Raw genomic sequence first — 27,917 nt, forward strand, 5'->3', positions numbered from 1 at the left:
GCTCTCCAAGATATGTTGTTAAATGAAAAAAAAAAAAAAATCAAAAAGAAAACAATGTGTATTGCATGAGGGGGATGGATGGGTGGGTAAAGGAGACAAAGCATATGTTCTGCATAGCTGCATACCTGTAGAATATTTCTGGAAGGACACATAATAAATTGATTATAGTTGCTGCCTCTTGGGAAGGCAACTGAAGGCTGGTGTCAGGAATATTGTATTCCCTGGATACTCTTTAGTATTGATTAGCCAGGCCAGACTCTCTCACTGGCCTGTGGCCTGGGCTTATAGAGGAGGAAGAGCTAATAGGAGGATCAAGACAGCAACAAGGACCAGGCTAGGTGGTTCATGCCTATAATCCCAGAATTTTGGGAGGCCGAGAGGGGAGGACTGCTTGAGCCCAGGAGTTCAAGATTAACCTGGGCAACACGGCAAAACCCCGTTTCTACAAAAGATACAATTAGCTGGGTCTGGAGGTGCACACCTGTGGTCTCCACTACTCAAGAGGCTGAGGTGGGAGGATCACTTGAACTTGGGAGGCAGAGGTTGCAGTAAGCTGATACAGCACCACTGCACTCCAATCTCGGTGACACAGCGAGACCCTGTCTCAAACAAAAAACAAAAAAGATAGCAACAAGATAAAGAGACCCAGAAGACCCAGAGGAGAGCAGAGGTGTGTTTGTGGTTGCACACTGAAGAGACAGAGAGGGCTGTCCAGATAACCTCGTCCCTGGAGGCACCCTGGATCCTGGTCTCCCTCCATTGCTGTGTTCTCCTCAGACCCGTCTCCTCTTTTGCTTGGGAAAAATGAAGGAAGCCTCTAGCCTTGCACCAGGAGTCTCTGTTACTAGCAGGAAGGGGTGTGTGTGTGTGTGTGTGCGCGCGCGTGTGCAGGCATGCAAAGGGAAGGCTTAACATTTTCTACTTAGGTGAGTTCAATGACTTTTGCAATCCTTGCAAAGTCAGTTCAGCAGATGAGTGTGCTGTCAAGAGCATTTTTTGGAATCTCCAATCAACTGCAAAAACGGCTGTTCGTTATCACGGGAGGCTCTCAGAGTGGTTAAGAATGAGGGCCCTGGGGCTAGCCTGCCTGGGGCCCAGGTGCCTGGGGACATACAGCCAGGAAGCAGGAAGGCTGGAATCAGCCTCAAGTCTGGCTGGAGTGAGGGAGGCCCCTTCTGTAGGAAGTGTAATTAATTGTGCTGCCTTCTCCTTGTGAATCTCTCTGTTAAATCCTAGACACTTTAAGTTATATGACAACTAACATCTATGGAACATTTATTGTGTGCCCAGCACCGTGCTAGGTACGTTAATACATGACTGTATTAACTCTCTCCAAAGTGGACATTATCAAACAAGGTGAGAGGGCTCAAGAGACTTGTCCAAGGTCACACAGCTGGGACTTGAGGCAGAGCTGCTTGGCCTCAGGACCTGAACTGCAGCCCTCACAGCAAACTGGAGGTATTAATTCACAGAGTCACCAGTGGCCTCAGTGGCTCTGAGCAGTAAGGGGACATGTCCCCAGCGCCATGCTCATGAGCCCCACAGTGCCCTGGGCACCAGTGTGGATGCTGTAGGGATGAACTGGAAGATGAATAAATATTTCTTCCTCCTCTGTGATCTCCTTTTTTCTAACAATGCATGATAAATTTACTTCCTAATGATTTTTAAGTAAACTACAATGACCACAATTTCAAAATCATTAACAATTCATGTCCAAGGGCCATAAACACTATATAATCTCCACAGGCAGGAACCATGAATACTTGTTAGAAACGAGGCTGAGAATATTTTTACCAGCTGAACTGAAATTATCTACTGACTTCAGGCCAACCATCAAAGCTAGATTTTTCAGAAATGACTGTAACCTGGCCAGGCACAGTGACTCACGCCTGTAATCCCAGCACTTTGGAAGGCCGAGGCGGTCAGATCCCTTGAGGGCAGGAGTTTGAGGCCAGACTGGCTAACATGATGAAACCCCATCTCTACTAGAAATACAAAAATTAGTCAGGCATGGTGGGTCGCACCCATAATCTCACCTACTCAGGAAGCTGAGGCAGAAGGATCGCTTGAACCTGGGAGGTGGAGGATGCAGTGAACTGAGGTCGTGTCACTGCACTCCAACCTGGGTGACAGATTAAGACTATGTCTCAAAAAAAAAAGAAATGACCATAACCTTTCCAATGCCTCAGTTCAGGCCACCTCTCCCAGGAAGTCTTTCCCTCCTCTGGCACTCCCTGGAGCTTTATTTGGGGCTCATCTATAATGTTTATCATTCTCTTCTTTGGTTTTGCCTCTTGGTATCTGTGACAGCGGTGGAGAACTGAGGTGCCTTCGGGACCAGGGAGGCCAGGCACAGGTTACAAAGAAGCACCTGGGTCGACAGCCAGAGCTATTTATTTTGTTTTCTTTTTTTGAGATAGAGTCTCACTCTGTCGCCTCGGCTGGGGTGCAGTGATGTGATCTTGGCTCACTGCAGCCTCTACCTCCTGGGGTCAAGAGATTCTCCTGCCTCGGCCTCCTGAGTTGCTGGTACTACAGGCATGTACCACCACGCCTGGCTAATTTTTGTATGACACAGTCTACTTAATCCATGGAAAGAGCTGGTTCTCATCCATAGCTGCACATTGGAACCACTTGGGGGATTAAAAAATTCTGATGCCCAGGTTGCACACCCAGATATTTTCACCTAACTGGTTTGGAAAGAGGCCTGGACATTGGGTTAGTTATGTAAGTATGAATGAATGAATGAATAAATGTATGAATGAAGGAATTGCACCAGGCCCTGTGCTAAGTGCTTTATGCCAGTGGTTCTCAAACTGCTACACATTATAATCACCTGGGAACTTCTATTTTATTTATCAAAAAAAAATTTTTTTTTGAGACAGGGTTTTACTTTGTTGTCCAGGTTGGAATGCAGTGGTGTGAGCATAGCTTATTGCAGCCTTGAACTCCTGGGCTCAAGTGATACTCCCACCTCAGCCTCCAGGGTAGCTGAGATTACAGGCACAAGACACTACACCTGATTTTTATTATCTCATTTCATTTCATTTCATTTCATTTCATTTCATTTCATTTCATTTCATTTCATTTGAGACAAGTCTCACTCTGTCACCCAGGCTGAAGTGCAGTGGCCCGATCTCGGCTCACTGTAACCTCCACTTTCTGAGTTCAAGTGATTCTCCTGCTTCAGCCTCCCGAGTAGCTGGGATTACAGGCACCCGCCACCATGTCAGGCTAATTTTTGTATTTTTAGTAGAGATAGGGTTTCACCATGTTGGCCAGGCTGGTCTCGAACTCCTGACCTCAGGTGATCTGCCCACCACAGCCTCCCAAAGTGCTGGGATTACAGGCGTGAGCCACCATGCCCAGCCTCACACCTGCTTAATTTTTTTTATTTTTTTTGTAGAGAAAGGGTCTGTCTTACGTTGCCCAGGCTGGTCTTGAAGTCCTGGGCTCAAGCAATCTTCCCGCCTCAGTCTCCCAAAGTGCTGGGGTTACAACTGTGAGCCACCACACCCAGCTACCTGGGAGCTTTCAAATATCCAGATGTTGCTAAGTACCGTGGTTGGCAATGTTTAAATGTGGATTTAACCATTTTAAATGTGGATTTAAACATTTAAAAAAATCCACAACTTTTAAATGTGGACACCTACTTTTTAAAAATTATAACAGGGTACGAGCTAGATACAACACATCTTTGGGCTGAATTTGGCCTGGCGAGTTCATTGACAACAGCCACACGCTCCCTTTGTCATGGTGGCTTAAGATCCCTCAAAGAAGTACCTGATCCCAACCCTACGTGTTCACCCTCCAGGGAGTGCGCTGGCCACACCACCTCACCACCCTGAGAAATACAACATTTGTTCTAACCAGCTCTGGGAGAGACAGCTGGTCTTCTCCTTGCCTTTCATGGTGACATAGTTTGATCTACACCTGGCATCCTGGGTAAGGCACAGAGGGCTGGGAAGTCAGGAGAGAGGGCACGGGATGCAGAAAGAAGAGGTGGGTGGAAAAGGCATGTTATAATCTGTCAGACGAGAGTCCTGGCAGCTTGCTGTTTTTTTTTGTTTTTTTTTTTTTTTTTTTTTTTTTTTAATAATTGTTTTTTAGTAGAGGTGGAGTTTTACCATGTTGCCCAGGCTGGTCTTGAACTCCTGGACTCAAGTAATCCACCCACCTTGGCCTTCTAAAATGCTGGGATTATAGGCAGGAGCCACTGCGCCAAGCCTTTATTTATTTATTTTTTAAAATAATTGTTTGGGGTTGGTTTTTTGTTTTGTTTTTCTAACCGAACAAAAGCTCTGTTAAGAGAGTTAGCACTCTCCTTTTTTCAAAAGGCCTGAAACCAAGTGAAATATCTTTCCAGGTTAAGCCTGGGTATTGTGATAAACAGCCTCACTCTCTGTTTCTCACTACAAGCACTTCCCAGAAGAGAAATGATCTGAAATGCTCTCGGGCGATGGGCACAATGGGAGTGGCTGGGAAAGCGGCAATTAGGGGAGTCCCATTGCTAGAGAGAGACAGAGAGAGAAGGGACGAGTATCTCAACTAGTTCCCCCTCCCCCCCACCCCCTGCTCCGTAGTTTCCCAGTTAATTTCTTAATGTGCATAAATAGGATGCTGCTATTCTGTGACCAAAGGCCAGGGGGCGGGTTTAAGGTTTCTTTCCTGGCTTGCGGGCTGGTCTTCACCCCGGGTCAGTTAACTGAGGGAGGCCTGCAGGTCTGGGCTCACTTCCATCCCTGCTCCTCTACCTCAGGTTCTCTGGAAGGATGTTGTGGGAAGACAGGCACTTGCTTCTGCCTCCAGAGAAAGAGTCCTTACCAGAAGGAGTGGGAAAATCCACCCTGGCTTTGCCCCTAGACTGCCTACTTGGGCGACACTTAGATCTCTTTAGCAGCATCGAAGTTCCTAAGGCTTATCCCAGGTGGGCTGATTGAAAGAAAAAGAAAACGCAAACTGGCTGTTCTGGTTACAGCTGATGAAGGAAACAACAGAAGGTGAAGGTCATGTAACTCACACGACGCTGAGTGCAGTCCAGCCCCAGCTTACAACCTCAGAGCTGGCTGGGACAGCCCAGAGATGGAAGGAGAAAGACCAGGTCTTCTTGCCATTTTTGAGGCCCTGGACCCAGCTGAGCCTGACAAATGCCCTTTCATTATAGGAATGATGACACTTTACAATCAAGTGTCAGTAGATATGTCTGGATGAATTTCTGGATTGGGCAATGTTTCTGATGAGCCACACAATTTATCTCCCCTGCACTCCTGCCCCATCTCCACTAAATAAGACTCAATTTTATATTCTTATAAGCCTGGGACATGATCAAAGGGCCCTGGAGTAACCTCTGGCTCCTTGCTACCACTTCCCACTTGCTTTAGGCACCATGATCTTGCAACCTTCCTTATTCATGTCTCTCTGACTTTGATTGTACTGATTCCTTGGCCTGGAAAACTCCTAGTCATCCTTCAAGCAGCAGCCTGCATATCACCTTTTCTGCAATGGCTGTCTTGATATTGCTGGAAGAGTCAGGTGACTGGTTTCTGTATGAAAATCTCACTTTCTCTGTCCTTCTATGATGGCACTTCTCACACTGTATTGTAATGATCGTGCTGTAGCTCTCTTCCAACTAGACAGTGCATACCCTGAGATCAAGGACTGTGTTTCACTTAACCTCTAGTCCTGGTCCCCCTGGTGCCGGGCACAGAGTAGGTGGGCTCAGAGATGGGGAGGGGGGAAGGTGGAGGATTTCAAGAATGGCCACAATATTTTGTAGCTCTTCCCATCAAGAGGTGAGCTCTATTTCCCCACCCCTTGAATCTGGGACCTTGTGACCTGCTTTCAAGAACAGAAAGTGGGGCCAGGTGTGGTGGCTCACGCCTGTAATCCCAGCACTTTGGGAGACTGAGGCGGGCAGATCACCTGAGGTCGGGAGTTCAAGACCAGCCTGGCCAGCATGGTGAAACCCCGTCTCTACTAAAAATACAAAAATTAGCTGGGCTTGGTGGCAGGTGCCTGTAATTCCAGCTACTTGGGAAGCTAAGGCAGGAGAATTGCTTGAACTCGGGAGGCGGAGGTTGCAGTGAGCTGAGATCATGCCATTGCACTCCAGCCTGGGCAACAGAGCGTGACTCGACTCAAAAAAAAAAAAAAAAGAATAGAAAGTGGTAGAAGCGACAGTGTGTGACCTGTAAGCCTAGGACTCAAGAAGTCCTGCAGTTACCACTCCTGCACTCTTGAGCCCTTGAAGCACCATGTAAAAAACCTGCCTAGCTTGCTGGCAGATGAGAAGTATGTATCCCATCAAGAGGCGAGGTGTGGAGGAGAACTGAGGCACCCTGACACTCAGCTACCCCCCAGTCGACACAGCCATGAACTGCAGAAGCATGAGTGAGCCCCATGAGGAGACTGGTCCAACAGCAGAACTGCCCAGATAAGCCCTAACTCCTAACCCACCAAATCCAGAACTAAATATATGGTTGTTGTTTTAAGCCACTAAAATCTGGGATGATTTGTTACACAGACAAAGCTAACTGATACACTCAGTTAGAGATGATTATTACAAGTGACACTGGGTTGGTAAGTCTAGTTGCTCACTATCATTTGCTCCAGGATTCAAGCTTGGGACCCCGAGAGAAAAGAGTAGATTTAGGGACACTTATTCACCACCCTGCTCCCTCAGGTCCTTTCAAATAGAGTTGCCTCCCATCAGCCCTCACGACGGACACATTTACCTCTTTTTTCTCTCGTGAGCAGGACCGGCTTCTCTCAGCCTTTCGCGGAGTCTGACCTGTTGCAGTTCAAAAGTAGAACCAAGATTAAGGCTGTTTTAGAACAGCTAGTTTATCATCACAAAAGCTTTTTATTTGCAAACTGAATAGACGGGACCAATCATAATCAAATGATTTTAAGAAAATGCAGCCTATTATTATAATGGGAAAATGGCACACTTTTGAAATAGACCAACGGCAAGGAAAATGGTAATTCACACACTTACGTTATTTGACTATAATGAACAAAGCTCCAGCCTTTAATCTGGAACATTATCTGTACTCTGAAAGGGCTGAGGGACTGTAGTTTTCCCCTTTGAATTACATTTTTATTAAATTGTTTGGAATTACATAAATGCCTTCCACAAGAATGCCTTCCTCTGTGCACACACACATAACCTTTGATGACAGAAAACCAATGTGCTGCACCAAACCCCCAAATCCACCACATAGGCAACAGTGCAGATGTGAATTAGTGGTAATCACCTGCATTTCACATAATAGGCAATTTCAGAGAGAACTGTTGCTTTTCTGGGAGAGCTAGAAGACTAACATTTGAAGGTATGCATAAATTCAACAGGGTGACATCATAATGTTTAAATATGCTGTTTCAAATGTAGTTTTCACAGCTTTTATGGAAGTGTCCATTATAAAAGAATGACTTGATGCAAAATTAATGGATTGCTTTGGTTTGAAAATATAAAACAAGAGTCACTGCATTATTGTCAGTGTATCTCCTAAACTGCCCAACTTCACTCTCCAGTGGCTATTTGTGAAAATGCCACAACCAGTGTCCCCTTAGGTAAGAGCACTCAGAAGACAGAAGCAAAAAATGCTTAGTGACAGCCTAGCAAGAGGAAAGCAATGGGGACTGAGTCTCAGAGAAAAGACACATGTCTTTGGACATGGTCACTTCTAGCGAGTCTGCATGTGAGTGAGGGGTGGGGGAGGGGTCACGGCTGGTGATAAAGCTCAAGGGATGATGCTTTTGCCAAGAAAGTGTGAATAAAGGGAAGAGCCAAGGCCTAGGATGAACCGCTGGCCACGGCCAGACTCTAGGGCCAATGTGTAAAAGGATTTCGAAATGAGGCCACTGGAGAATTTACAGGAGGGCGTGGATCATACAGTATCATGGTATGGGAGACATCTTTTGGTTTATCTGGTCAGCTCATAATGATACCCTAAACTGCCCTCCTCTCTCTTCCTCTCCCCTCCATCCACCCAGCAGGGCCTCTGGGCAGCCATGATTATACATAATCCTATGCCCTGAACCTCAGTATGCTGTGCTATGGATGGACCCCTGACCCAACTGCAGCCAATCAGAATCCCAGTCCCAGGAATTTGGAATTGGTTCTGAGAGACAGAGAAGAGGGAGACACAGGGCAGGGCTATCTCCGTGTGTGAGCTGTCATGCTGAGTTACCACCAGCCACAAGCCTTGGGGTAGACTGACAGAGGCCAGGATTCCTGGATAGAATGAACTAATCTGAAACTGGCTACAGGCCTGCCTTTGTCTTCAGTGTGTGTGTGTGTGTGTGTGTGTGTGTGTGTGTGTGTTTTCTTTTTTGCCTTAAGACAAAGAACCTAGGATTTAAGGATGAAAAAGAGACCAGCATAACGTACCACTGTAATACAGGGTATTCTTTAAAAAAAAAAAAAAAATTTTTTTATAGAGATGGGCGTTTTGCCATGTTGTCCAGGCTGGTCTCAATTTCCTGGGCTCATGTGATCCACCCCACTTGGCCTCCCAAAGTGCTGGGATTACAGGCATAAGCCACCACACCCAGCCCAGTGTGGGATGTTGATAGTTGGGGAGATGTATGTGGGGACAGGGGTATATGGGAGCTCTCTGTAATTTCTGCTCAATTTTGCTGAATGCTCTAAAAAACAGTTTATTAGTTAGGGGACATACACACACACACACACACACACACACACACACACACACCCCAGGATTTAGGTATCAAGAGATTTGATTGTTAGGCCAATTTTATCAGGACCTCCTGAGGCTTGCTGCTCTGGGATAGGAGCTAGAATGAGCAGCTCCCAGAAACCCTTGACCACAGGGCTCTGGCTGTCAGTCTAAGGATGCCGAGTGAGCCCTAAGGCTTGCCAGGGACAATGACATGCCAGGTAGTCAGGCCTCATCATGCAGAGCGAGGGGACTGTCCCTGAGCTGCTAGGCACAAAGCGGGTTGGGGTCTGGGCCACTGACAGACTGGGGTGTCCTGGCAGCAGGAGTAGTGCAGAGGCCAGTGAGATGCCAGCAGGGCCCCACAGGGCCCAGGGCAAGAACAGGCAGCAGGAGGGAGCAGAGCTCCTCCAGGGTGAGCACGGCAGATCCCAGCACCTGGCTGAGGCCCTTGCTTTGCTGGCCACACAGCCTCCTGGGGATCTAGTCCCGAGGGACAAGTGACAGCTATGGGACCTTGGATAAGTCATTAGGTCTCTTTGGGCCATAGTTTTTTTTTTTTTTTTTCTTTAAGAGTTAGGCTGAATCATCTTTATGGTTGCTTTTCATCTCTAAAATTATGTTATACTAATAAAGAACAGTTTAAAAAATTAAGGTGGACCATAAAAACAAAACATTAATGTGGCCAGGTGCAGTGGCTCATGCCTGTAATCCTAACACTTAGGGAGGTCGAGGCAGGTGGATCACCTGAGGTCAGGACTTCAAGACCAGCCTGGTCAACATGGTGAAACCCCATATCTACTAAAAATACAAAAATTAGCCGGGCGTGGTGGCACATGCTTGTAATTCCAGCTACTCCAGAGGCAGAGGCACAAGATTCACCTGAACCTGGGAGGCAGAGGTTGCAGTGAGCCAAGATTGCACCACTGCACTCCAGCCTGGGTGAAGGAGTGAGACTCTGTCTCAGAACAAACAAACTAACAAACAAAAACCAAAATATTAACGTAACTGGGCAGCTTAACTTCAAAATGCATTTGAAAACTTTTTTTTCCCTTTCTCTTGGATTTCAAGATTGAACCTTAAAGGAAACTGCAGAAGCCTTTTCTCTTAGCGTTTTTTTTTTTTTTTTTTTTTGAGACGGAGTCTCGCTCTGTCACCCAGGCACCCAGGCTGGAGTGCAGTGGCGCAATCTCGGCTCACTGCAACCTCCGCCTCCCGGGGTCACGCCATTCTCCTGCCTCAGCCTCTCCGAGTAGCTGGGACTACAGGCACCCGCCACCACGCCCGGCTAATTTTTTGCATTTTTGGTAGAGACGGGGTTTCACCGTGGTCTCGATCTCCTGACCTCGTGATCCACCCACCTTGGCCTCCCAAAGTGCTGGGGTTACAAGCGTGAGCCACCGCGCCCGGCCTCTCTTAGCCTTAAAATAGACTCCATGTCCCTCCCTTTCTCATCGTATATACTCTCTTCACATTTCTCTAACTGTATACTAGTATTTGCCTATGTGCCTCTTAGAAGTTCCAGGGGCTAATCTTGGAGCAAGCCTAGAGACCCAGCTGCAAAATTGCAGAGATGACTTCACGGTGGCAAGTTAACAACCTGGCCATTGTTGAGATGACGCCAGCCCAATGTCCAGGTAGACTGGGACCCAAGATGGCCACCCGAACAAGACACACAAATGGTACTCAGCCCAATTCTTGCATTTCTTTATCAAGTTTTCCCTTTTTATTTATGTATTTATTTATTTATTTTGAGATGGAACCTCACTCTGTTGTCCAGGCTGGAGTGCAGTGGTGCAATCTCTGCTTACTGCAACCTCTGCCTCCCAGGTTCAAGCAATTCTCCTGCCTCAGCCTCCCAAGTAGCTGGGATTACAGGTGCCCACCACCATGCCTCGCTAATTTTTGTATTTTTTTAGTAAAGATGGGGTTTCACCATGTTGGCCAGGCTGGTCTCGAACTCCTGACCTCAGGTGAACCGCCTGTCTCGGCCTCCCAAAGTGCTGGGATTACAGGAGTGAGCCACTGCGCCTGGCTCACTCCTGTAAGGGAAAACTGAAGTTTTCTTCCACCACAAAATGGAAGTGGTTACTTTGGATAGGAATCCGACCACTTCCCCTTTACTAGTTTTGGTTAATAAATTCACTTTCTTATTACCAGACCTCACTCTTATTAACTGAACTCTGCAAGCAGCAAGCATGAGACCTGCGTTCAGTCGTCCAGTTACATTAATGCAAAGAACATAGAGCTTAACTACTAAAATGTGAAAGTAGGACAGATGTAGTGGCTCACGCCTGTAATCCCAGCACTTTGAGAGGCCAAGGCAAGAGGATCACTGGAGGCCAGAAGTTCAAGACCAGCCTAGGTAACATAGCAAGACCTTGTCTCTATAAAAACAAACAAACAAAACAAAAAGAATAAAATAAAATAAAACATAAAAGCAAATCTTTCTACTGGAGTTAATTGGAAGCCTTTTAATTCATTAAATCAGAAAATAATTTGCTTATTTTCCAATGAAGATAATTCACTCAATTAACAGCATTTATTATCTAAGCTCCCTAGAAGACTGGTTGGCCCAGTCCTTGCATCACTGAGCCTTTCTCTCTCCTCCAGATTAGCTCGATGCGAAGACAGCTCCTGGCTGTCAAGGATGGAAGTGCTGTAACCAGGTTACACTGTGCCTGTCTACTGCACTTAGCTTCTCTGAGCATCTTCCTACCTATATCTCATTTATTCTCACAACAACTCAAAGAAGGAAGTGGAAAAAGGCAACGTTAATATCAATATATGCCACTTGCAAAATTAAGGGGGTGTTCCTCTGCATTTTGCAGGGTGACCTGCCTGTTTCAGCTATGAAGCAATAAATAAGGCCAAATGTAAATTATACGTGTGTACTTTACTTTATAGAACAGATGTCTGTCTGGGGAAAAGAAAAAAAAAGAAGTGACTGCATTGAATTTTGTAACTACAATACTATTCTCCCACTTATGATTTCAGCAAGGTTTTATCTGCACATAGGATTCGTTTTCAATGGTTAGCACATTCTGACACTTTGCTCTAGATGAAGATAATCTTCATCGCTACCATTTAGAGGGGAGTTGCATCTTCCTTGGATGTTAGTTTCTGAAGTCATCAGGCAAAGGGAAAATCAGTGCCAAAATTACCCTTGATAAAGAGTCTTAAACAACCCGTAAAGTACAGTCTACAGGACATAGCTTTTTATATCCACTGCTGTAGACTAATATGCATGCATATCTGATGCATATGGAAATGTATAGTACATGATAAAAATATATATGCAGAATATAATTTCATGATATTCCTAATTAAACTATTCATATTGTAATCACTCCCTCTATTTATCCTCTTCAGGTGGGAGGAGGGTGGTGGGGGTGGAGGTAAGAGCCCAGCATTGAGTTCATAAAAGTTCAATGCTTGGCTGATGCAGCGCCACTGTATTGGACACCTACTATGTGGCGAGTTTCTATGCAGAGGCATCATCTCCTGCATCCTCACAACCACTCCTTTAGACCAGATGTCAGCAAACTTTCTCTGTAAAGAGCCAGAGAGTAAATATTTTTCACTATGTATGCCATAAGGTCATAAGACCACAAGGTCTCTGGTGCAACTACTCAACTCCACCACCGCAGCAAAAGCAGCCATAGACAATATGCAAATCAATGGGTGTGACCATGTTCCAATAAGACTTTATTTTAAAAAAACATTCTCACTTACAAGTGGGAGCTAAACACTGGGTATACGTGAACATAAAGATGGGAACAATAGACACTGGGGACTTGAAAATGGGAGGGAGAAATGGCTAAAAAACTTCTATTGGATACTATGTTCACTATATGGGTTCACTATACAAGGTTAATAGAAGCCCAAACCTCAGCATCATGCAATATACCCTGTAACAAACCTGCACATGCAACCCCCTGAATCTAAAATAAAGATAAAAATTTTAAATTAAAAAAAAAAGGGGGGGGGGGGCTGGGCAAGGTGGCTCATGCCTGTAATCCCAGCACTTTGGGAGGCCAAGGCAAGCAGACTGCCTGAGGTCAGGAGTTCAAGACCAGACTGGCCAACATGGTGAAACCCTGTCTCTACCAAAATGAAAAAAAATTAGCCGGGTGTGGTGGCGGACGCCTGTAATCCCAGTTATTCGGGAGACTGAGGTAGGAGAATTGCTTGAACCCGGGAGGCAGAGGTTGCAATGAGCTGAGATGGTGCCATTACACTCCAGCCCGGGCGACAGAGCGAGACTGTGTCTAAAAAAAAAAAAAAAAAAACACAGGTGACAGGCCAGATCTGGTCCACAGGCTGTTTAACTGACTCTTGCTTTAGATGAATAGTACTATTCCTATTGGTACAAAACAATGAAGAAATGAGAAACAAACAGGGTGAGTGATTGCACTGCTTGCACAAGATCACAAAAATGTAGCTTGTTAAGTGGCAGGGCTCAATGCGCTCATAATCACCATCATCACTGTCATCATCATTACCATCAACATCATTGTCATGGTCATCATCATCACTGTCACTGTAATCACCACTGACATCACCCTGTCACTGTCAACCATCATCACCACTGCCATCATTATCATCATCACCATTACTGTGGGAGCTCACCTGTAGTCAGGGTTTACAACGTGCCAGGCACTGTGGGCTCGGGGCTAAGCACATACATCAAATCATTTACTTCTCATAACTACCCTATGAAATAGGCACTATATTTTCCCATTTGGCAGATGAGGGCACTGAGACCCAAAGAGATTAGGAAACTTGTGCAATATCACATAGCTAGCGAGTGGTGGAGCTTTAATTTGAATCTGGGCAATTTGGCTCCAGAGTCTGCACTCCTAAGCATTAGACTCCACTGTCCCTCGGCCAGGTTAGTAAAGGCTGGTACAAAAACAAAGGCAATACAAGCATGTGCTCAGGAGGAAGTTCCAGGTAAGGAACTCTTCTGGGATGCAGCTGTTTAATGTGCTTTGGACTCCCACAGCAATTAATAAAGAGACTGAAAGGAAAGAATTCCCCGTGAAGGAATTCTAGCTCCCTTCTAGCCAGATGGCTTACTGAGAAGATACAGAAGATGGCAAGGGGCAGAAAATACCAAATGTGCAGAGGCAGGCTTGACATTAGACCCTCACTCTCATCGAGTCTGGTAAAATGCTCAGCCTTGGCATGAAAGGGCAGGTTTTGGAGAATAAAAGGAACTCAGTAGAAATCTGCAGGTAAAGAAATCCAGTGTAAGGGCCTCCCCATCACAAGAGTTTTGGATTAAGAACTTATTTCCGGCCGGGTGCAGTGGTTCACACCTGTAATCCCAGCATTTCAGGAGGCCCAGGCGGGCAGATCACGAGGTCAAGAGACTGAGACCATCCTGGCCAACATGGTGAAACTCCGTCTCTACTAAAAATACAAAAATTAGCTGGGCGTGATGGCACGTGCCTGTAGTCTTAGCTACTCGGGAGGCTGAGGTAGGAGAATCACTTGAGCCCAGGAAGCGGAGGTTGCAGAGAGCTGAGATTGCACCACTGTACTCCAGCCTGGTGACAGAGCGAGACTTGGTCTCAAAAAAAAACTTTCTTATTCCCGGGGCAAGACCCGGTTGCTCACGCCTGTAATCCCTCAAAAGCACAAATGCATTTTTCCTTTGAGCTAGCAATATCACTACTATGAATCAGCCGTGAAGACGTGTCCACAAATAGGAAACAAATGCGCAAGGTATTTGCTGTATCATGATTTGTAATAGCAAATATCAGAAATAATAAGTCACTGAATAAATATGATGAATCTGCACAATGTAATTGAACACTGTAAAGCTGAAAGAATGAGCAAGCTTCTTATATTCTACTCCTTATATATCCTTAAAAGATGGTCATTATTTTAGGTGGAAAAAAAATCAAGACCAGAAAGTATATGTTGCATGTAACCTTTTCTCTAAGAAAAAGGGAAAATCAAAATATATACTCATATTGGTTCTATTTGCATAAAGAATTACCCAGAGAGGCATGTGAGGGACTTCTTAATGTATGTTTTTTATATTGTTTTTATTTTTACTTTCCTATTACTATTATCTTTTAGAGACTGAGTCTTGCGGTGTTGCCCATCCTGGAATGCAGTGGTGTGAACATAGCTCACTACAGCCTGGAATTCCTGGGCACAAACGATCCTCCCACCTTAGCCTCCTGAGTAGCTGGGCTTACAAGGGTGTGCCACCACTGGGTGCAGTGGCTCACGCCTGTAATCCCAGCACTTTGGGAGGCCGAGGCGGGTGGATTACCTGAGGTCAAGAGTTCGAGACTAGCCTGGCCAACCAACATGGTGAAACCCCATCTCTACTAAAAATACAAAAATTACCCAGGTGTGGTGGCAGGTGCCTGTAATGCCAGCTACTCAGGAGGCTGAGGTGGGAGAATCGCTTGACCCTGGGAGCCAGAGGTTGCAGTGAGTCAAGATCGTGCCACTGCACTCCAGCCTGGGCGACAGAGGGAGACTCCTTCTCAAACAACAACAAAAACACAAACAAACAGAAAAAAAACACAAGGGTGTGCCACCACATCTTGCTTATTTACTTTTTTGTAGAGGTGGAGTCTTGCTATGTTGTCCAGGCTGGTCTCAGACTCCTGGGCTCAAGCAATCCTCTTGCCTCAGCCTCCCAAAGTGCTGAGATTATAGGCGTGAGCCACTGTGCCTGGTCTTATTTTTATTTTTGAATGATCTATTTGGATCTATTTCCTAGTCAAAAAGCTAAAACAAACTTAAAATATGCAATGTCCAAAGGCTGATTTAAATGTGTGAAAAACATAATGAGAAATGCTATAGACTCTCCCATCCAAGACCTAAGATGGGGCAGGTGGTCTGTCAGAGGGAGATGGAGGAGCCTCCGTGAACCTCAGGACCCCGAACCTTGCTGGAAACAGAACACAATATTTTTGGAGGACAAACTGCCTTCTTTTAAGAGATCTGTCAGTAATGTGTGAGAGATAAGAATGAAATGATGACAAAATATGGTTTCTGGAAATTGAAACAACAGTTCCTTAGTGAAGCCAATAGGCTACTGGTGACCTGCTCATTTATTTGAGGGCAAAGTTTTTATGAAATGGCTAGAGAAGATGAGAAAGGAAAAAGAAAAAGAAAAAAAAAGATAAAGGAAGGTGCAGATGGGTTGTCTGATGATCTGATTTCAAAGGGAGTCAGTTTCTCCAGTGCTTTCTGAGCACCTGCCATTGTCAGCTTCTTCCCCAGGTGATAGCTCTTGGGATTTCCTACTATTTGCAATGACAAAGCCGCATTGGTCACACAAGCAAAGCAAACTGCCCACGGTTACACAACAAGGAAGCAAGGAAGGGTTAGCAACCCGTTAGTCCAACGACTGACCCACTATGCTCAGCGTGCTTGCCCCCCCCTGCTGCCTGCACACCGTTCTTCCAGTCCAGGAAGGAGAGCACCCCCTGTCATTACTACCCCCACTCCCACACCCCCATTTCAACTTCCTTTTTTTTAGACAGAGTCTCACTCTGTTGCCTGGGGCTGGAGTGCAGTGGCACAACCTTGGCTCACTGCAACCTCCGCCTCCCGGGTTCAAGTGATTCTCCTGCCTCAGTCTCCCAAGTAGCTGGGATTACAGGCGCCCACCACCACGCCCAGTGTATTTTTGAATTAGTAGAGACTGGGTTTTGCCATGTTGGCCAGGCTGGTCTCGAACTCCTGACCTCAGGTGATCTGCCTGCCTTGGCCTCCCAAAGTGCTGGGATTATAGGAGTGAGCTACCACGCCCGGCCGGCTTCCTGAACCTTGATTCTGGCTTCTACCTATAGCGTTTGCAAAGATACGCATGTGTTGGAGTGAGGCAAACAGAGGAAGGTGGCAGGATGGGGACAAGGCGGCCTAAGAACAGCTGCCCAAGAGGGGCACAGTGGCTCATGCCTGTAATCCTATCACTTTGGGAGGTTAAGGTGGGAGCAGCTCTTGGGCAACAAAGCAAGACTCCATCTCTTAAAAAAATTCAAAAAAAAAAAAAAAAAAAAAAAAACAGCTGCTGGTTTCCATACAGAAAGGTGGGCCTGGTTTTGCTGGATTCGATTTTCCAGAGAAGTGGTAAATCCAGTCTTCTAATTTTTAAATGATGAATAATTTAAAAAATTTTAAGGCTCTGTACAGGCTAAAAAAATCAGGCCTCTAGTTTCCAACTCAGTACATAACTAGGCAGACAAATCTCCCACTTTCCCATTCTTCCTTTGTTTTTTTTTGTTTGTTTGTTTTGTTGTTTTTTTTTTATGAGACATCTCACTCTGTTGTCCAGGCTAGAGTGCAGTGGTGTGATGATAGCTCACTGCAGTCTCAAACTCTTGGGCTCAAGCCATTCTCCCACCTCAGCCTCCAGAATAGCTGGCACTATAGGTATGTGCCACCACACTTGGCTAAAACTTATTTTTGTAGAGACAGGGGTCTCACTATGTTGCCCACGCTGGGCTCAAACTCCAGGATTCAAAGCAATCTCCCACCTTTGCCTTCCAAAGTGTTGGGATTACAGGCGTGAAGCAGTGCACCTGACTTTCCTATTATTTCTTTTTTTCTTTTTTTTGAGACAGAGTCTCACTCTGTCACCCAGGCTGGAATGCAGTGGTGCAATCTCGGCTCACTGCAACCTCCGCCTCCCAGGTTCAAGTGATTTTCCCACCTCAGCCTCCCAAGTAGCTTGGATTACAGGGGTATGACATCACACCCGGCTAATTTTTGCATTTTTAACAGAGACGGGGTTTCACTATGTTGGCCAAGCTGGTCTCGAACTCCCGACATCAGGTGATCCACCCGCCTAGGCCTCCCAAAGTGCTGGGATTACAGGTGTGAGCCACCGTGCCCGGACTCCTATTATTTATTTATCTTGATGCCATGGACCCGTTTTGAGGGGACTTCTTTAAGGACATCCCACTAAAACAACAGAAATCTATTAGACAAAGAGCAGGACTGTTTGAAAGCCAGGTAGGGCCGGGCGCGGTGGCTCGCACCTATAATCCCAGCACTTTGGGAGGCCGAGGTGGGCGGAACACCTGAGGTCAGAAGTTGAGACCAGCCTGGCTAACATGGTGAAACCCTGTCTCTACTAAAAATACAAAAAATTAGCCGGGTGTGGTGGTGCATGCCTTTAATCCCAGCTACTAGGGAGGCTGAGGCAGGAGAATCGCTTAAACCCAGTAGATGGAGGTTGCAGTGAGCCGAGATTGCGCCATTACTCCAACTTGGGCAAGAAGAGTGAAACTCCGTCAAAAAAAAGCAAGCAAGCAAGCAAGCAAGCAAGCAAGCAAGCAAGCAAGCAAGCAAGCAAGCCAGGTAGACACCGGCTCTGCAACACCCCTTCCCTTCATTCCCCACGTGTGCCTCCAGGCTGATGTGGGCCTTTAAGTTACCTTCCTTTTTGGAAAGCCTGATATGATACCCCTGTCACTTTTCCTTTGCATTTTCTGTGTAACTCGACTTCTGGGGCCCAGTTTACTGCCAAATTACCTGGGATAAACAAGTCATGCTAAGATCTTCTTTTCCTTTCCAAACCCAAACAGCAGCTGGCATACAGAAATGCTTATTTATAACATGCACACCATTAACGCGCATTTGCTTGGTTTAGAAATGCTTAGCCATGTGTTCTTCTGGGAGCTTCATAATTAGATAAGAGCCTGGGGACAATGCTGTGTGGCGGCTGAGAGGGGAGGCTCTGGGTCAGCAGGTCTCTCTTAGCTACTCATTACCCATTTGGGAGTCCTATTAGTCCTAACTCCATTTAAGTCTATTGTCAGGGTTAAGGCACTACATGTAAAACTCTCAGAACAGCGCCCTGCATACAGTAGGTACTTAGCAGTTATTAGTTCCCATAAACTGCTGACTATTCATGGATCTCAGCCAGCTCAACTGAACTTGGGCTTCCAAATAGATCTGGAATCTGTTCATTCCTATTATCCCTCTCTCCAAGCCAGGCCCCGTCAACTCCCCCTGGACTTTTTTTTTCTTTTTTTCCAGACAGGGTCTTGCTCTGTTGCCCAGGCTGGAGTGCAGTGGGCATAATCATGGCTCACTGCAGCCTCGACCTACTGGGCTCAAGTGATCCTCCTGCCTCAGCCTCCTAAGTAGCTGGGACACAGGTATGTGCCACCATGGCCAGCTTTTTTTTTTTTTTTTTTATTTAGTAGAGATGAGGTCTCACTATGTTGCCTAGCTGGTCTCGAACTCCTGAGTTCAAGCAATTCTACCTGTCTCAGCTTCCCAAAGTGCTGGGATTAGAGGCATTAGCCACCGCATGTGACCAACTTTTTCAACAGCCACCTAGTAGGTATCCCTGCCTCCACTCTTGCCCGGATTTTCCTATGGCAGCCATATAAAAACCAGACCCTACCGCTTGCCTGCCTGAACTTCTAATGTTTCCCTGTGCATGCAGAAAATAATCCAAGCCCCATTCTGACCAGGCTCTGCATGGCCTGGCCCATGGGATATTTTGGACCTCTCCTCCCTCTTCCCTGCAGCCCTACTGTCTTTCTTCTTTGTATTTAGAGAAGGAAACTTGCTCTGTTGCCCAGGCTGGACTGCAGTGGTGTGATCACAGCTCACTGCAGCCTCGACCTCCCAGGCTCAAGCGATACTCCCAAGTGGACTCCTGCACAGATGGGACCACAGGCATGCGCCATTGCACCTAGTCCCACATCCTTCTTCTGCTCCATAGACCCAAGACTCCTTCCTGCCTCAGGGCCTTAGCCCTCTCCTCTGGGGCAAGAACACTCATGCCCTTGGTCTTATGAGGGATCCTTCTTAGCAATGAGATTTCAGCTTAAAACAACCCACCTCTCCAGAGGGACCCAGCCCTCAGTCCTCCCTGTCTTAACCTTCTGCACGGCACTTACTGACATTTTCTTATTAATATGTTTGTAGTCTGTCTCCCCAACTAAAAACAAGCCCCATGAAACCAGAGGCTGCTATCTGGCTTATCAGTGAATTCTCCACACCTGGAATAGTGCCTAGAATGGAGTGTGCATCAGTAGAAATTTCTGAAATGGATGAAGGAGTGAATGACCGAATTTCTGAATAGACAATGCTGGAAGGGACAGGAGGCATGACCAGGTACTGCAGTGAAGACGTCATCTGCTCTTGCAATGTGCTTTCCTGATCCCTTCCCCCTGCTCTTTCTGGGATGGTGAAATGAAATATGACAAAGTCAGTTTAATACCCCATTGAAGATAATTGGAAAATATTGATTTTTTTTTCCATTTGAAATAGTAAAGATAAGTAAATGCTACACTTCTGTAATCTAATCAGAGGCTTATGTGACAGCACGCTTCCCAGGCTGAAATATATTTCAGTCTACCTCTGTATCCATCAGACAAGCTCCTAAACCCATTCCCAGTCTGCACTCCAACCCAGCCTTATCCAGCCATTCCAGCTCCCCAGAGTGTACGAGTGAAGACTTTGCACTTGTGAAAACGTGCATGGGTATGTATGTGTACCCTAATTAAAGTGTCTTCTGAGTATTTGCATCTCCCAAAAATGATCTGCCAATCTGCCTTGAGAAATGCTGGAAGTAGTGCATGAGATCTCCCAGAATCCTAAGGAAAGAGATGTGTTCCTTCTCCACATAGCTAATTTGTACTGAGAGGCTACCAAGCACCAGGCCCTGTTCTAAGGGTTTTAGATGGATGAATTCATTGCATTCTCCTAGCAGCCTTATGGGAAGGTCCTATTATTATTATCACCATTATTATTTTTTTGAGATAGGGTCTCACTGTGTCGGCCAGGCTGGAGTCAAAGTGGTGTGGTCATGGCTCACCATAATAACTTCAACCTTCTGGGCTTCAGTGATCCGCCCACCTCAGCCTCCCAAGGAGCTGGGACTACAGGCATGTGCCACCAAGCCCAGCTAATTTATAACATTTTTTGGTAAAGCTGGGGTCTGCCATATTGCCCAGGATGGTCTCAAACTCCTGAGTTCAAGCAGTCCTCCTGCATCAGTCTCCCAAAGTACAGGGATTACAGGCATGAGCCATAGCCCCTGGCTGACAACAGATTTCTTTATGAAACTGAAGAATATTCTTGGTCATGCAATGTGTATTTAGGTGTTGGAAACTGACACAGGCAGCATAATGAAATAAACTCAGGCCAGGACAGCCATTTACATTACCTGGCCCCTGCAGGCCTCTAAATGTGTGACCCCTCAAGGGAACTTCACAGTTCTGAGATACTACAGAGTCCCCAAAATGGGACCCTAAGCGAGATCTGTCAAGTTCCTTCCAGCTCTAACTTTTGTGACATTAGAGAGTTCATGAAATGTTTCTGAAGTTTGAGACTCGTTGCAGGGAAACACACACACACACACACACACACACACACACACACACACACACACTGCATTGCAAGTTCACTTAGAGTTTAGAAAAATGTGGTAGGCCCTGCAGGTAACCAGATATCTGTAGTGCTCTGACTTCCTGCCAGGCGCTATGTTTACCCATAACTTTCCTCTCCCCAAAGGACATGTTAAATCAGAGGGTCCACTGCTAACGGTGGTCAAGGTAGCAGTGGGCTCTGAAGTGAAGTGGGAGCTGGGAGAGAAAGTGACTTCACTAGGAAAGGAAATTGGGCCAGGACAGGAATGCTAATGGGAGAGCAGGGGAAGCAGCTGCGGGGGACAGGACAGGAAGCTAGGAGCGGGAATAGTATGAGGACTGGGTTGTCTGGGGAAACCATACGTGTCCACTAGAGAAAAAGGACCAGGCTGGGCGAAGTGGCCCACGCCTGTAATCCCAACACTTTGGGAGGCCAAGGAGGGTGGATTATCTAAGATCAGGAGTTCAAGACCAGCCTGACCAATATGGTGAAACCGTCTCTACTAAAAAAAAAAAAAAATACCAAAATTAGCCAGGCGTGGTGGTGGGCGCCTGTAGTCTCAGCTACTTGGGAGGCTAAGACAGAAGAATTGCTTGAACCCAGGAGGCGGAGGTTGCAGTGAGCCAAGATAATACCACTGCACTCCAGCCTGGGTGACACAGCGAGACTCTGTCTTGAAAAAAAGAAAAAAAAAAAGAGAAAAAGGATCCAGCCACGGTCCCTGGAAGCTTGGCTACAAGGCCCTTTCCTTTGTCTACTTCATGGAGAATGTCCAGCAATTCACTAGGGAACAAATCCGTTAATCTCTTTCCTGGTTACAGTGTCAACCCAGCAAACACTCATGGGATCTGCTTGTGCAGTCCTTGTGCCAGGTGCTGGGCATACAAAGGAAAGAAGTGAGTCTCTACCCTCAAAAGAGGGAGAAAAGCATAGAGCCTGTCTCTGTGATACAACACAATGCCTGACTAGCTATGGGGTCCTGCCATGGGGAAGGAGCTAATTCTGCAGGTGGTGCTGGTCACTGCAATTTACAGTGTGGAAGTGACTTGAAAGAAGGGCACAGCTGGCAGGGAACACAGCACGGGCAAGGCAGCGAGGTGGGAAAGAAGACGGTGTACTCCAGAGATGGCCAACCTCCCCAAGTGTCTCAGGCTGGGATTGAAATCTCAGATGCCTGCAAAGGAGGCCAATATGCTCAATGGAAGAAGTGAGCACCAGATGACAGGTAACACTAGCCAGAAGGGGTCATCAGCACATGTCCCAGGTCAAGGGGGTGGCCACTGTTCAGTGATAGAGGACCAGAGCTACGTGACAAGGAAGTGTTGAGGGCCCAAAGCACCCTGTTTATCAAGAGACTGAGAAGTCCAGGTTCTTATGTGAAATTACTTTTTCTTTTCTTTCTGAGACAGAGTCTCACTCTATAGCCCAGGCTGGACTGCAGTGGCGTGATCTCGGCTCACTGCAACCTCTGCCTCCCAGGTTCAAGCGATTCTCCTGCCTCAGCCTCCTGAATACTGGGATTACAGGCACCCGCCACCACGCCCGGCTAATTTTTGTATTTTTAGTAGAGACGGGGTTTCGCCATGTTGGCCAGGCTAGTCTCGAACTCCTGACCTCGTGATCTGCCCGCCTCGGTCTCCCAAACTGTTGGGATTAGGTGTGAGCCACCACACCTGGTTTTTTTTTTTTTTTTTAGATGGAGTCTTGCTCTGTTGCCCAGGCTGGCGTGCAGTGGCGTGACCTAGGCTCACTGCAACCTTTGCCTCCTGGATTCAAATGATTCTTCTGCCTCAGTCTCCCAGGAAGCTGGGATTACAGGCAGGTGCCACCATGCCCGGCTAATTTCTGTATTTTTAGTAGAGACGGGGTTTCACCATGTTGGCCGGGCTGTTCTCAAACTTCTGACCCCAAGTGATCCGCCTGCCTCGGCCTCCCAAAGTGCTGAGATTATAGGTATGAGCCACCATGACCTTACTATTTTTTTTTTTTTTTTGAGACAGGGTCTTGCTCCGTTGCTCAGGCTAGAGTGCAGTGGCATGATCACAGCTCACTGTAGTCTCAACCTCCTGGGCTAAGGTGATCCCACCTCAGCCTCCCGAGTAGCTGAAACCACAGGCATGTGTCAACATGCCCAAATAATTTTTAACAATTTTTTGTAGAGATGGGGTCTCACCGTGTTGCCCAGGCTGATCTCAAACTCCTGGGCTCAACTGATCCTCCTGCCTCAGCCTCCCAAAGTGCTAGGATTACAGGCATGAGCCACCATGCCTGGCCTGAAATTACTATTTTTGAATATGGAAAAACATGTTGATAGACGCTGAACAGTGCAGTGTAAAACCTCTGGGTGTGAGAGCAGGTAGGCAAGTGTCTAAAAAGATGAGGCTGGAGGGGAGCTAATTCCCCAGAGAAATTCTCTACTTCAAGGTGATATGATCCATGGGGCAATTGTTAAAGCTGCAAAGCCTCATGGGACATCGGTAGTCACACTTTCTTACTTATACATAAAGTGCTCTGCAAACAGTTTCAAGTTCTTCCTTGCAACCAACCACATTGCTGTGCACTAGCCTACTCCCATTTGGAAACAGAGAAGCAGTCATGGGACTAGATGCTGAGGGAGCTGGGAATGTAGTCAAAACGGATACCTCTCAAAATGTATATTCTTCCATCAGCCCAGTGGCCAGGTCTTCCCCGCAGACTCACTCTCCAGGTGTGAGAACCTGGCCACACACTGGCAGTGACAAGGCTGAAATGGGCCTTCCATAACATACTACCAAGTGTAGACCTTATTCGACTGAGTCCTGGCTCTGCTACCTACTAGGTGTGTGGTATAAAACAGACACAATCACAGTATCCCACTGAGCTGTCTCAGGAATCAAATCAGATCTGCCATGGCAACAGTCAGCAAATGTTCCCTGTACAGGGCCAGATAGTAAATATTTTTGGCCTGTGGGCCACATAGTCTCTTTTACAACTACTCAACTCTGCAAGAAAACAGCCGTGGACTGTATGTATGTGAAAGGGTGCCACTGCATTCCAATAAAACTTTATTTACAAGAGCAGGCAGTGGGCTACACTGCTTTGGGAAAGGGGAAGACCTCTACAAATATTATCTTCTAAGGACTCCCATGTTGAAATGTAGTCACCTGTTTATGTCTGCTTTCTCACCATACTATGAAGTTTCTAAAGGCAGATAATATATTCCCTTTTGTTCAGATTAAAACAAAAAGAAGCTGGGCATGGTGACTCATGCCTGTAATCCCAGCATTTTGGGAGGCCAAGGCAGGCAGATCACTTGAGGTCAGGAGTTCGAAACCAGCCTGGCCAACATAGTGAAACCCCATCTCTACTAAAAATACAAAAATTAGCCAGGTGTGGTGGCACACACCTGTAATCCCAGCTACTTGGGAGGCTGAGGCAGGAGAATCACTTGAACCCAGGAGGCAGAGGCTGCAGTGAGCTGAGATCGTACCACTGCACTCCAGTCTGGGTGAGAGAACAAGACTCTAAAAACAAAAAACAAACAAACAAAAAGAATAAGTATAGTCCAGTATGGCACACGAGGAAGTCCACAGGAGTTTTCAAAACTGTACAAGTTAATACTAAAGTAGAATTCTAAGTACAAATGCTGACAGGCCTAGGAGTGACAGACACAATGAGAGAAGCCAGTCATTAGACAGGCCACCTCCCTCCTAAAGGGCAACGTCTCCACTTAACTCGGGTGGTGGGACAATTGTTGCCATGCAGAATTCTGATTTGGTGTTAACAGACTTTATTGATATTTTCAAGAAAACACCACAATCAGGTATTTATGAGAAATCTGCTCATTTTTCAATGTTGACAACTAATTCAAAAATTTAAAAAACAAAACATTATGAGCCAAATAAACATGCATGTGGGCTGTTTCAGCCCACTTATGCAAGCTCTGATATAAAGAATTCATTTCCAGCCAGGCACAGTGGCTCACGCCTGTAATCTTAGCAACTTGGGAGGCCAAGGTGGGAGGATTGCTTGAGCTCAGGAGATTGAGATCAGCCTGGACAACATAGCAAGACTCCCATCTCCACAAAAAATAAAAAATTAGCTGGGCATGGTGGCACACACCTGTAGTCCCAGCTACTTGGAGAGCTGACATAGGAAGATCGCTTGAGCCAGGAGATGGACGCACCAGTGAGTTATCTCACCATTGCACTCCAGCCTGGGCAACAGAGCAGGACTCTGTCTCAAAAAAAAAAAAAAAAAAAAAAATCCACACCTGTAATCGTAGCACTTTAGGAGGCCAAGTGTTAGGGTTGGATCACCTAAGGTCAAGAGTTCGAGACCAGCCTGGGCAATATGGTGAAACTCCATCTGTACTAAAAATACAAAAATTAGTTGGGCGTGGTGGCATGTGCCTGTCATCCCAGCTACCCAGGAGGCTGAGGCAGGAGAATCGCTGGAACTCGGGAGGCGGAGGATGCAGTAAGCCAAGATCACACCACTGTATTCCAGCCTGGGCTACAAAGTGAGACTCCATCTCAAAAAAAAAAAAAAAAAAAAAAAATCAACTTCACAGAAAAATGTCAAGAATAGTACAATGAATTCCCATATCCCCTTCACCTGGATTCAATCTTACTCATTTGGCATCTCGAATTCCAATGCACAGAAGGCACTGAAATGTTGAATCATGGAATGAATCTCATAAGGAAAAATAAACAAAACATTATGTGCCGACTTGCTATAAGTTAAAGTGACAGGAGGAATGAACTCTGAAAAAATTTGAGAGAAATTAATCAGATAGAAGGATCGGAACAAGAAGAAAAGAAAACAGAACAGACACAAAGACTATATGGGATGCATGTTTATTTCACCTGCTGAATGCTTGCTTTGTTTTATTGCATTTGATTGTTATTTTATTTTTTTTTTGCTGGGTTTAAGTAGTAAGAGAAACAGATAAATCACCAAGAAGCCAGGTAAATACCACACAAGGACAGGAGAGACCAGCTAAACCGACAGTGTACTCTCAGCAAAACCTTCCTAATTCAACCATCACCTGTTTGCAGTCTGGGATTATTTGGACAAGCGAGGCTAAATTTCATCTTGGCATTATTAATTATTTGAGAAAGTTTGCTAAGCAAATGAACAGTATAAACAGGGGAAATGTTGAATATTTGCTCTAGGGGAGCAGTGAAAAGCAAATGAACAACTTCCAAATCCTTTCTAATTATATCGATGTGCTGAACTTTTGTCTAATTATTATGTTCCTTGAAAATGAAATATAATTTTTTTTCCTAAACCATTTCATATTTTTAAAGCACTGGGGAAAATTCAACTTCAACAGAAAGGCAAACATTTTCATAGGCAGAAAACACATGCTGCCAATGTACCTTCATGGAATAAAAAATGTCAAACATTGGATTTTCTCTTAAGCAAAGAGTGTGCTAATTACAAAAGTTATCATCTGCTACAGAGCTTCATCAGCACGCTTCCCTCTTCTGTCAACTGTGTGGAAGAAGTCTGCCTATTTGAAGATAATGATAACATCAGCCACTATGTAGGAACTTTTTTTTTTTTTTTGAGACACAGTCTCACTCAGTGGCCCAGGCTAGAGTGCGGTGGTGCAATCTCAGCTCACTGCAACCTTCGCCTCCCAGGTTCAAGCAATTCTCTGCCTCAGCCTCTCGAGTAGCTGGGATTACAGGCACCCACCACCATACCTGGCTAATTTTTGTATTTTTAGTAGAGACAGGATTTCACCATCTTGGCCAGGCTGGTCTTGAGCTCCTGACCTCGTGATCCACCTATCTCAGCCTCCCAAAGTCAGGCGTGAGCCACTGCGCCCGGCCGTAGGAACTTTTTTTTGTTTTTGTTTTTTTGAGACGGAGTTTCACTCTTGTTGCCTAGGCTGGAGTGCAATGGCGCAATCTCGGCTCACCACAACCTCTGCCTCCCAGATTCAAGCGATTCTCCTGCCTCAGCCCCTCAAGTGGCTGGGATTACAGGCATGCACCATCACACCTGGCTAATTTTGCATTTTTTTAGTAGAGACAGGGTTTCTCCACGTTGGTCAGGCTGGTCTTGAACTTCCGATCTCAGGTGATCTGCCTGCCTCGGCCTTCCAAAGTACTGGGATTACAGGCGTGAGCCACCGCGCCCAGCCAGGAACATTTTTTTATATGCCAGACTTGATGCATTGTTTCATTGAAGCCACAAAACAAGGTAGGCTTCATTATCATGTCCATTTTACTGACAGGAAAACCAAGGCTCAGAGAGGTCAAAGTGTACAGCAGAGATTCAAATCCAGGGCTATCTGGCCCCCAAACCTAAGGACATTACACTGAATCACAGAAACAGATAGGACCTGCCCAAAGTCAAAATCAAAAGGCCACGGAAAGGGTTGTGAAAAGCTATGGTGATTAAGACATGCCAAATAAACTAAATTACAGTCCAGTTTGGAGGGCATCTGCTAGACATTTAAGCTTTTGTGAATTTAGGAAGTAAACACCTTTCTAATAAGGCCAGGCTTGGCTTATCTAGTTGGTTAGAATCACAATAAGGTATGCTTCACTTTATCCAATAAAGAGGTATGTGCCTATAAAATTATGTATAAATCAGGGCCAGGTGCGGTGGCTCATGGCTATAATCCCAGCACTTTGGGAGGCTGAGGCGGGTGGATCACCTCAGGTCAGGAGTTCGAGACCAGCCTGACCAACATGGTGAAACCCCATCTCTGCTAACAAAAGACAAAAAAGTTAGCCGGGCGTGGTGGCGTGTGCCTGCAATCCCAGCTACTCGGGAGGCTGAAGCAAGAGAATCGCTTGAACCTGGGAGGCAGAGGTTGCAGTGAGCCAAGATCATGCCACTGCACTACAGCCTGGGTGACAGAGC

General features: G+C 46.1%; 1 protein-coding gene across 1 annotated transcript in view; it reads right to left on the minus strand.

The window, feature by feature from the left end:
- KIAA0556 (KIAA0556 ortholog) overlaps window positions 1-27,917 on the minus strand; it is a 234,233-nt gene that overhangs the window by 201,637 nt on the left and 4,679 nt on the right. Inside the window, exon 2 of the mRNA XM_030799359.1 lies at window positions 6,735-6,790. Coding sequence (XP_030655219.1) covers window positions 6,735-6,790 — 56 coding nt within the window. The remainder of the gene's footprint in view (window positions 1-6,734; window positions 6,791-27,917) is intronic.

Source organism: Nomascus leucogenys, chromosome 2 (genome assembly GCF_006542625.1).
Source record: "Nomascus leucogenys isolate Asia chromosome 2, Asia_NLE_v1, whole genome shotgun sequence".
In the NCBI taxonomy this organism is placed as follows: Eukaryota; Metazoa; Chordata; class Mammalia; order Primates; family Hylobatidae; genus Nomascus; species Nomascus leucogenys.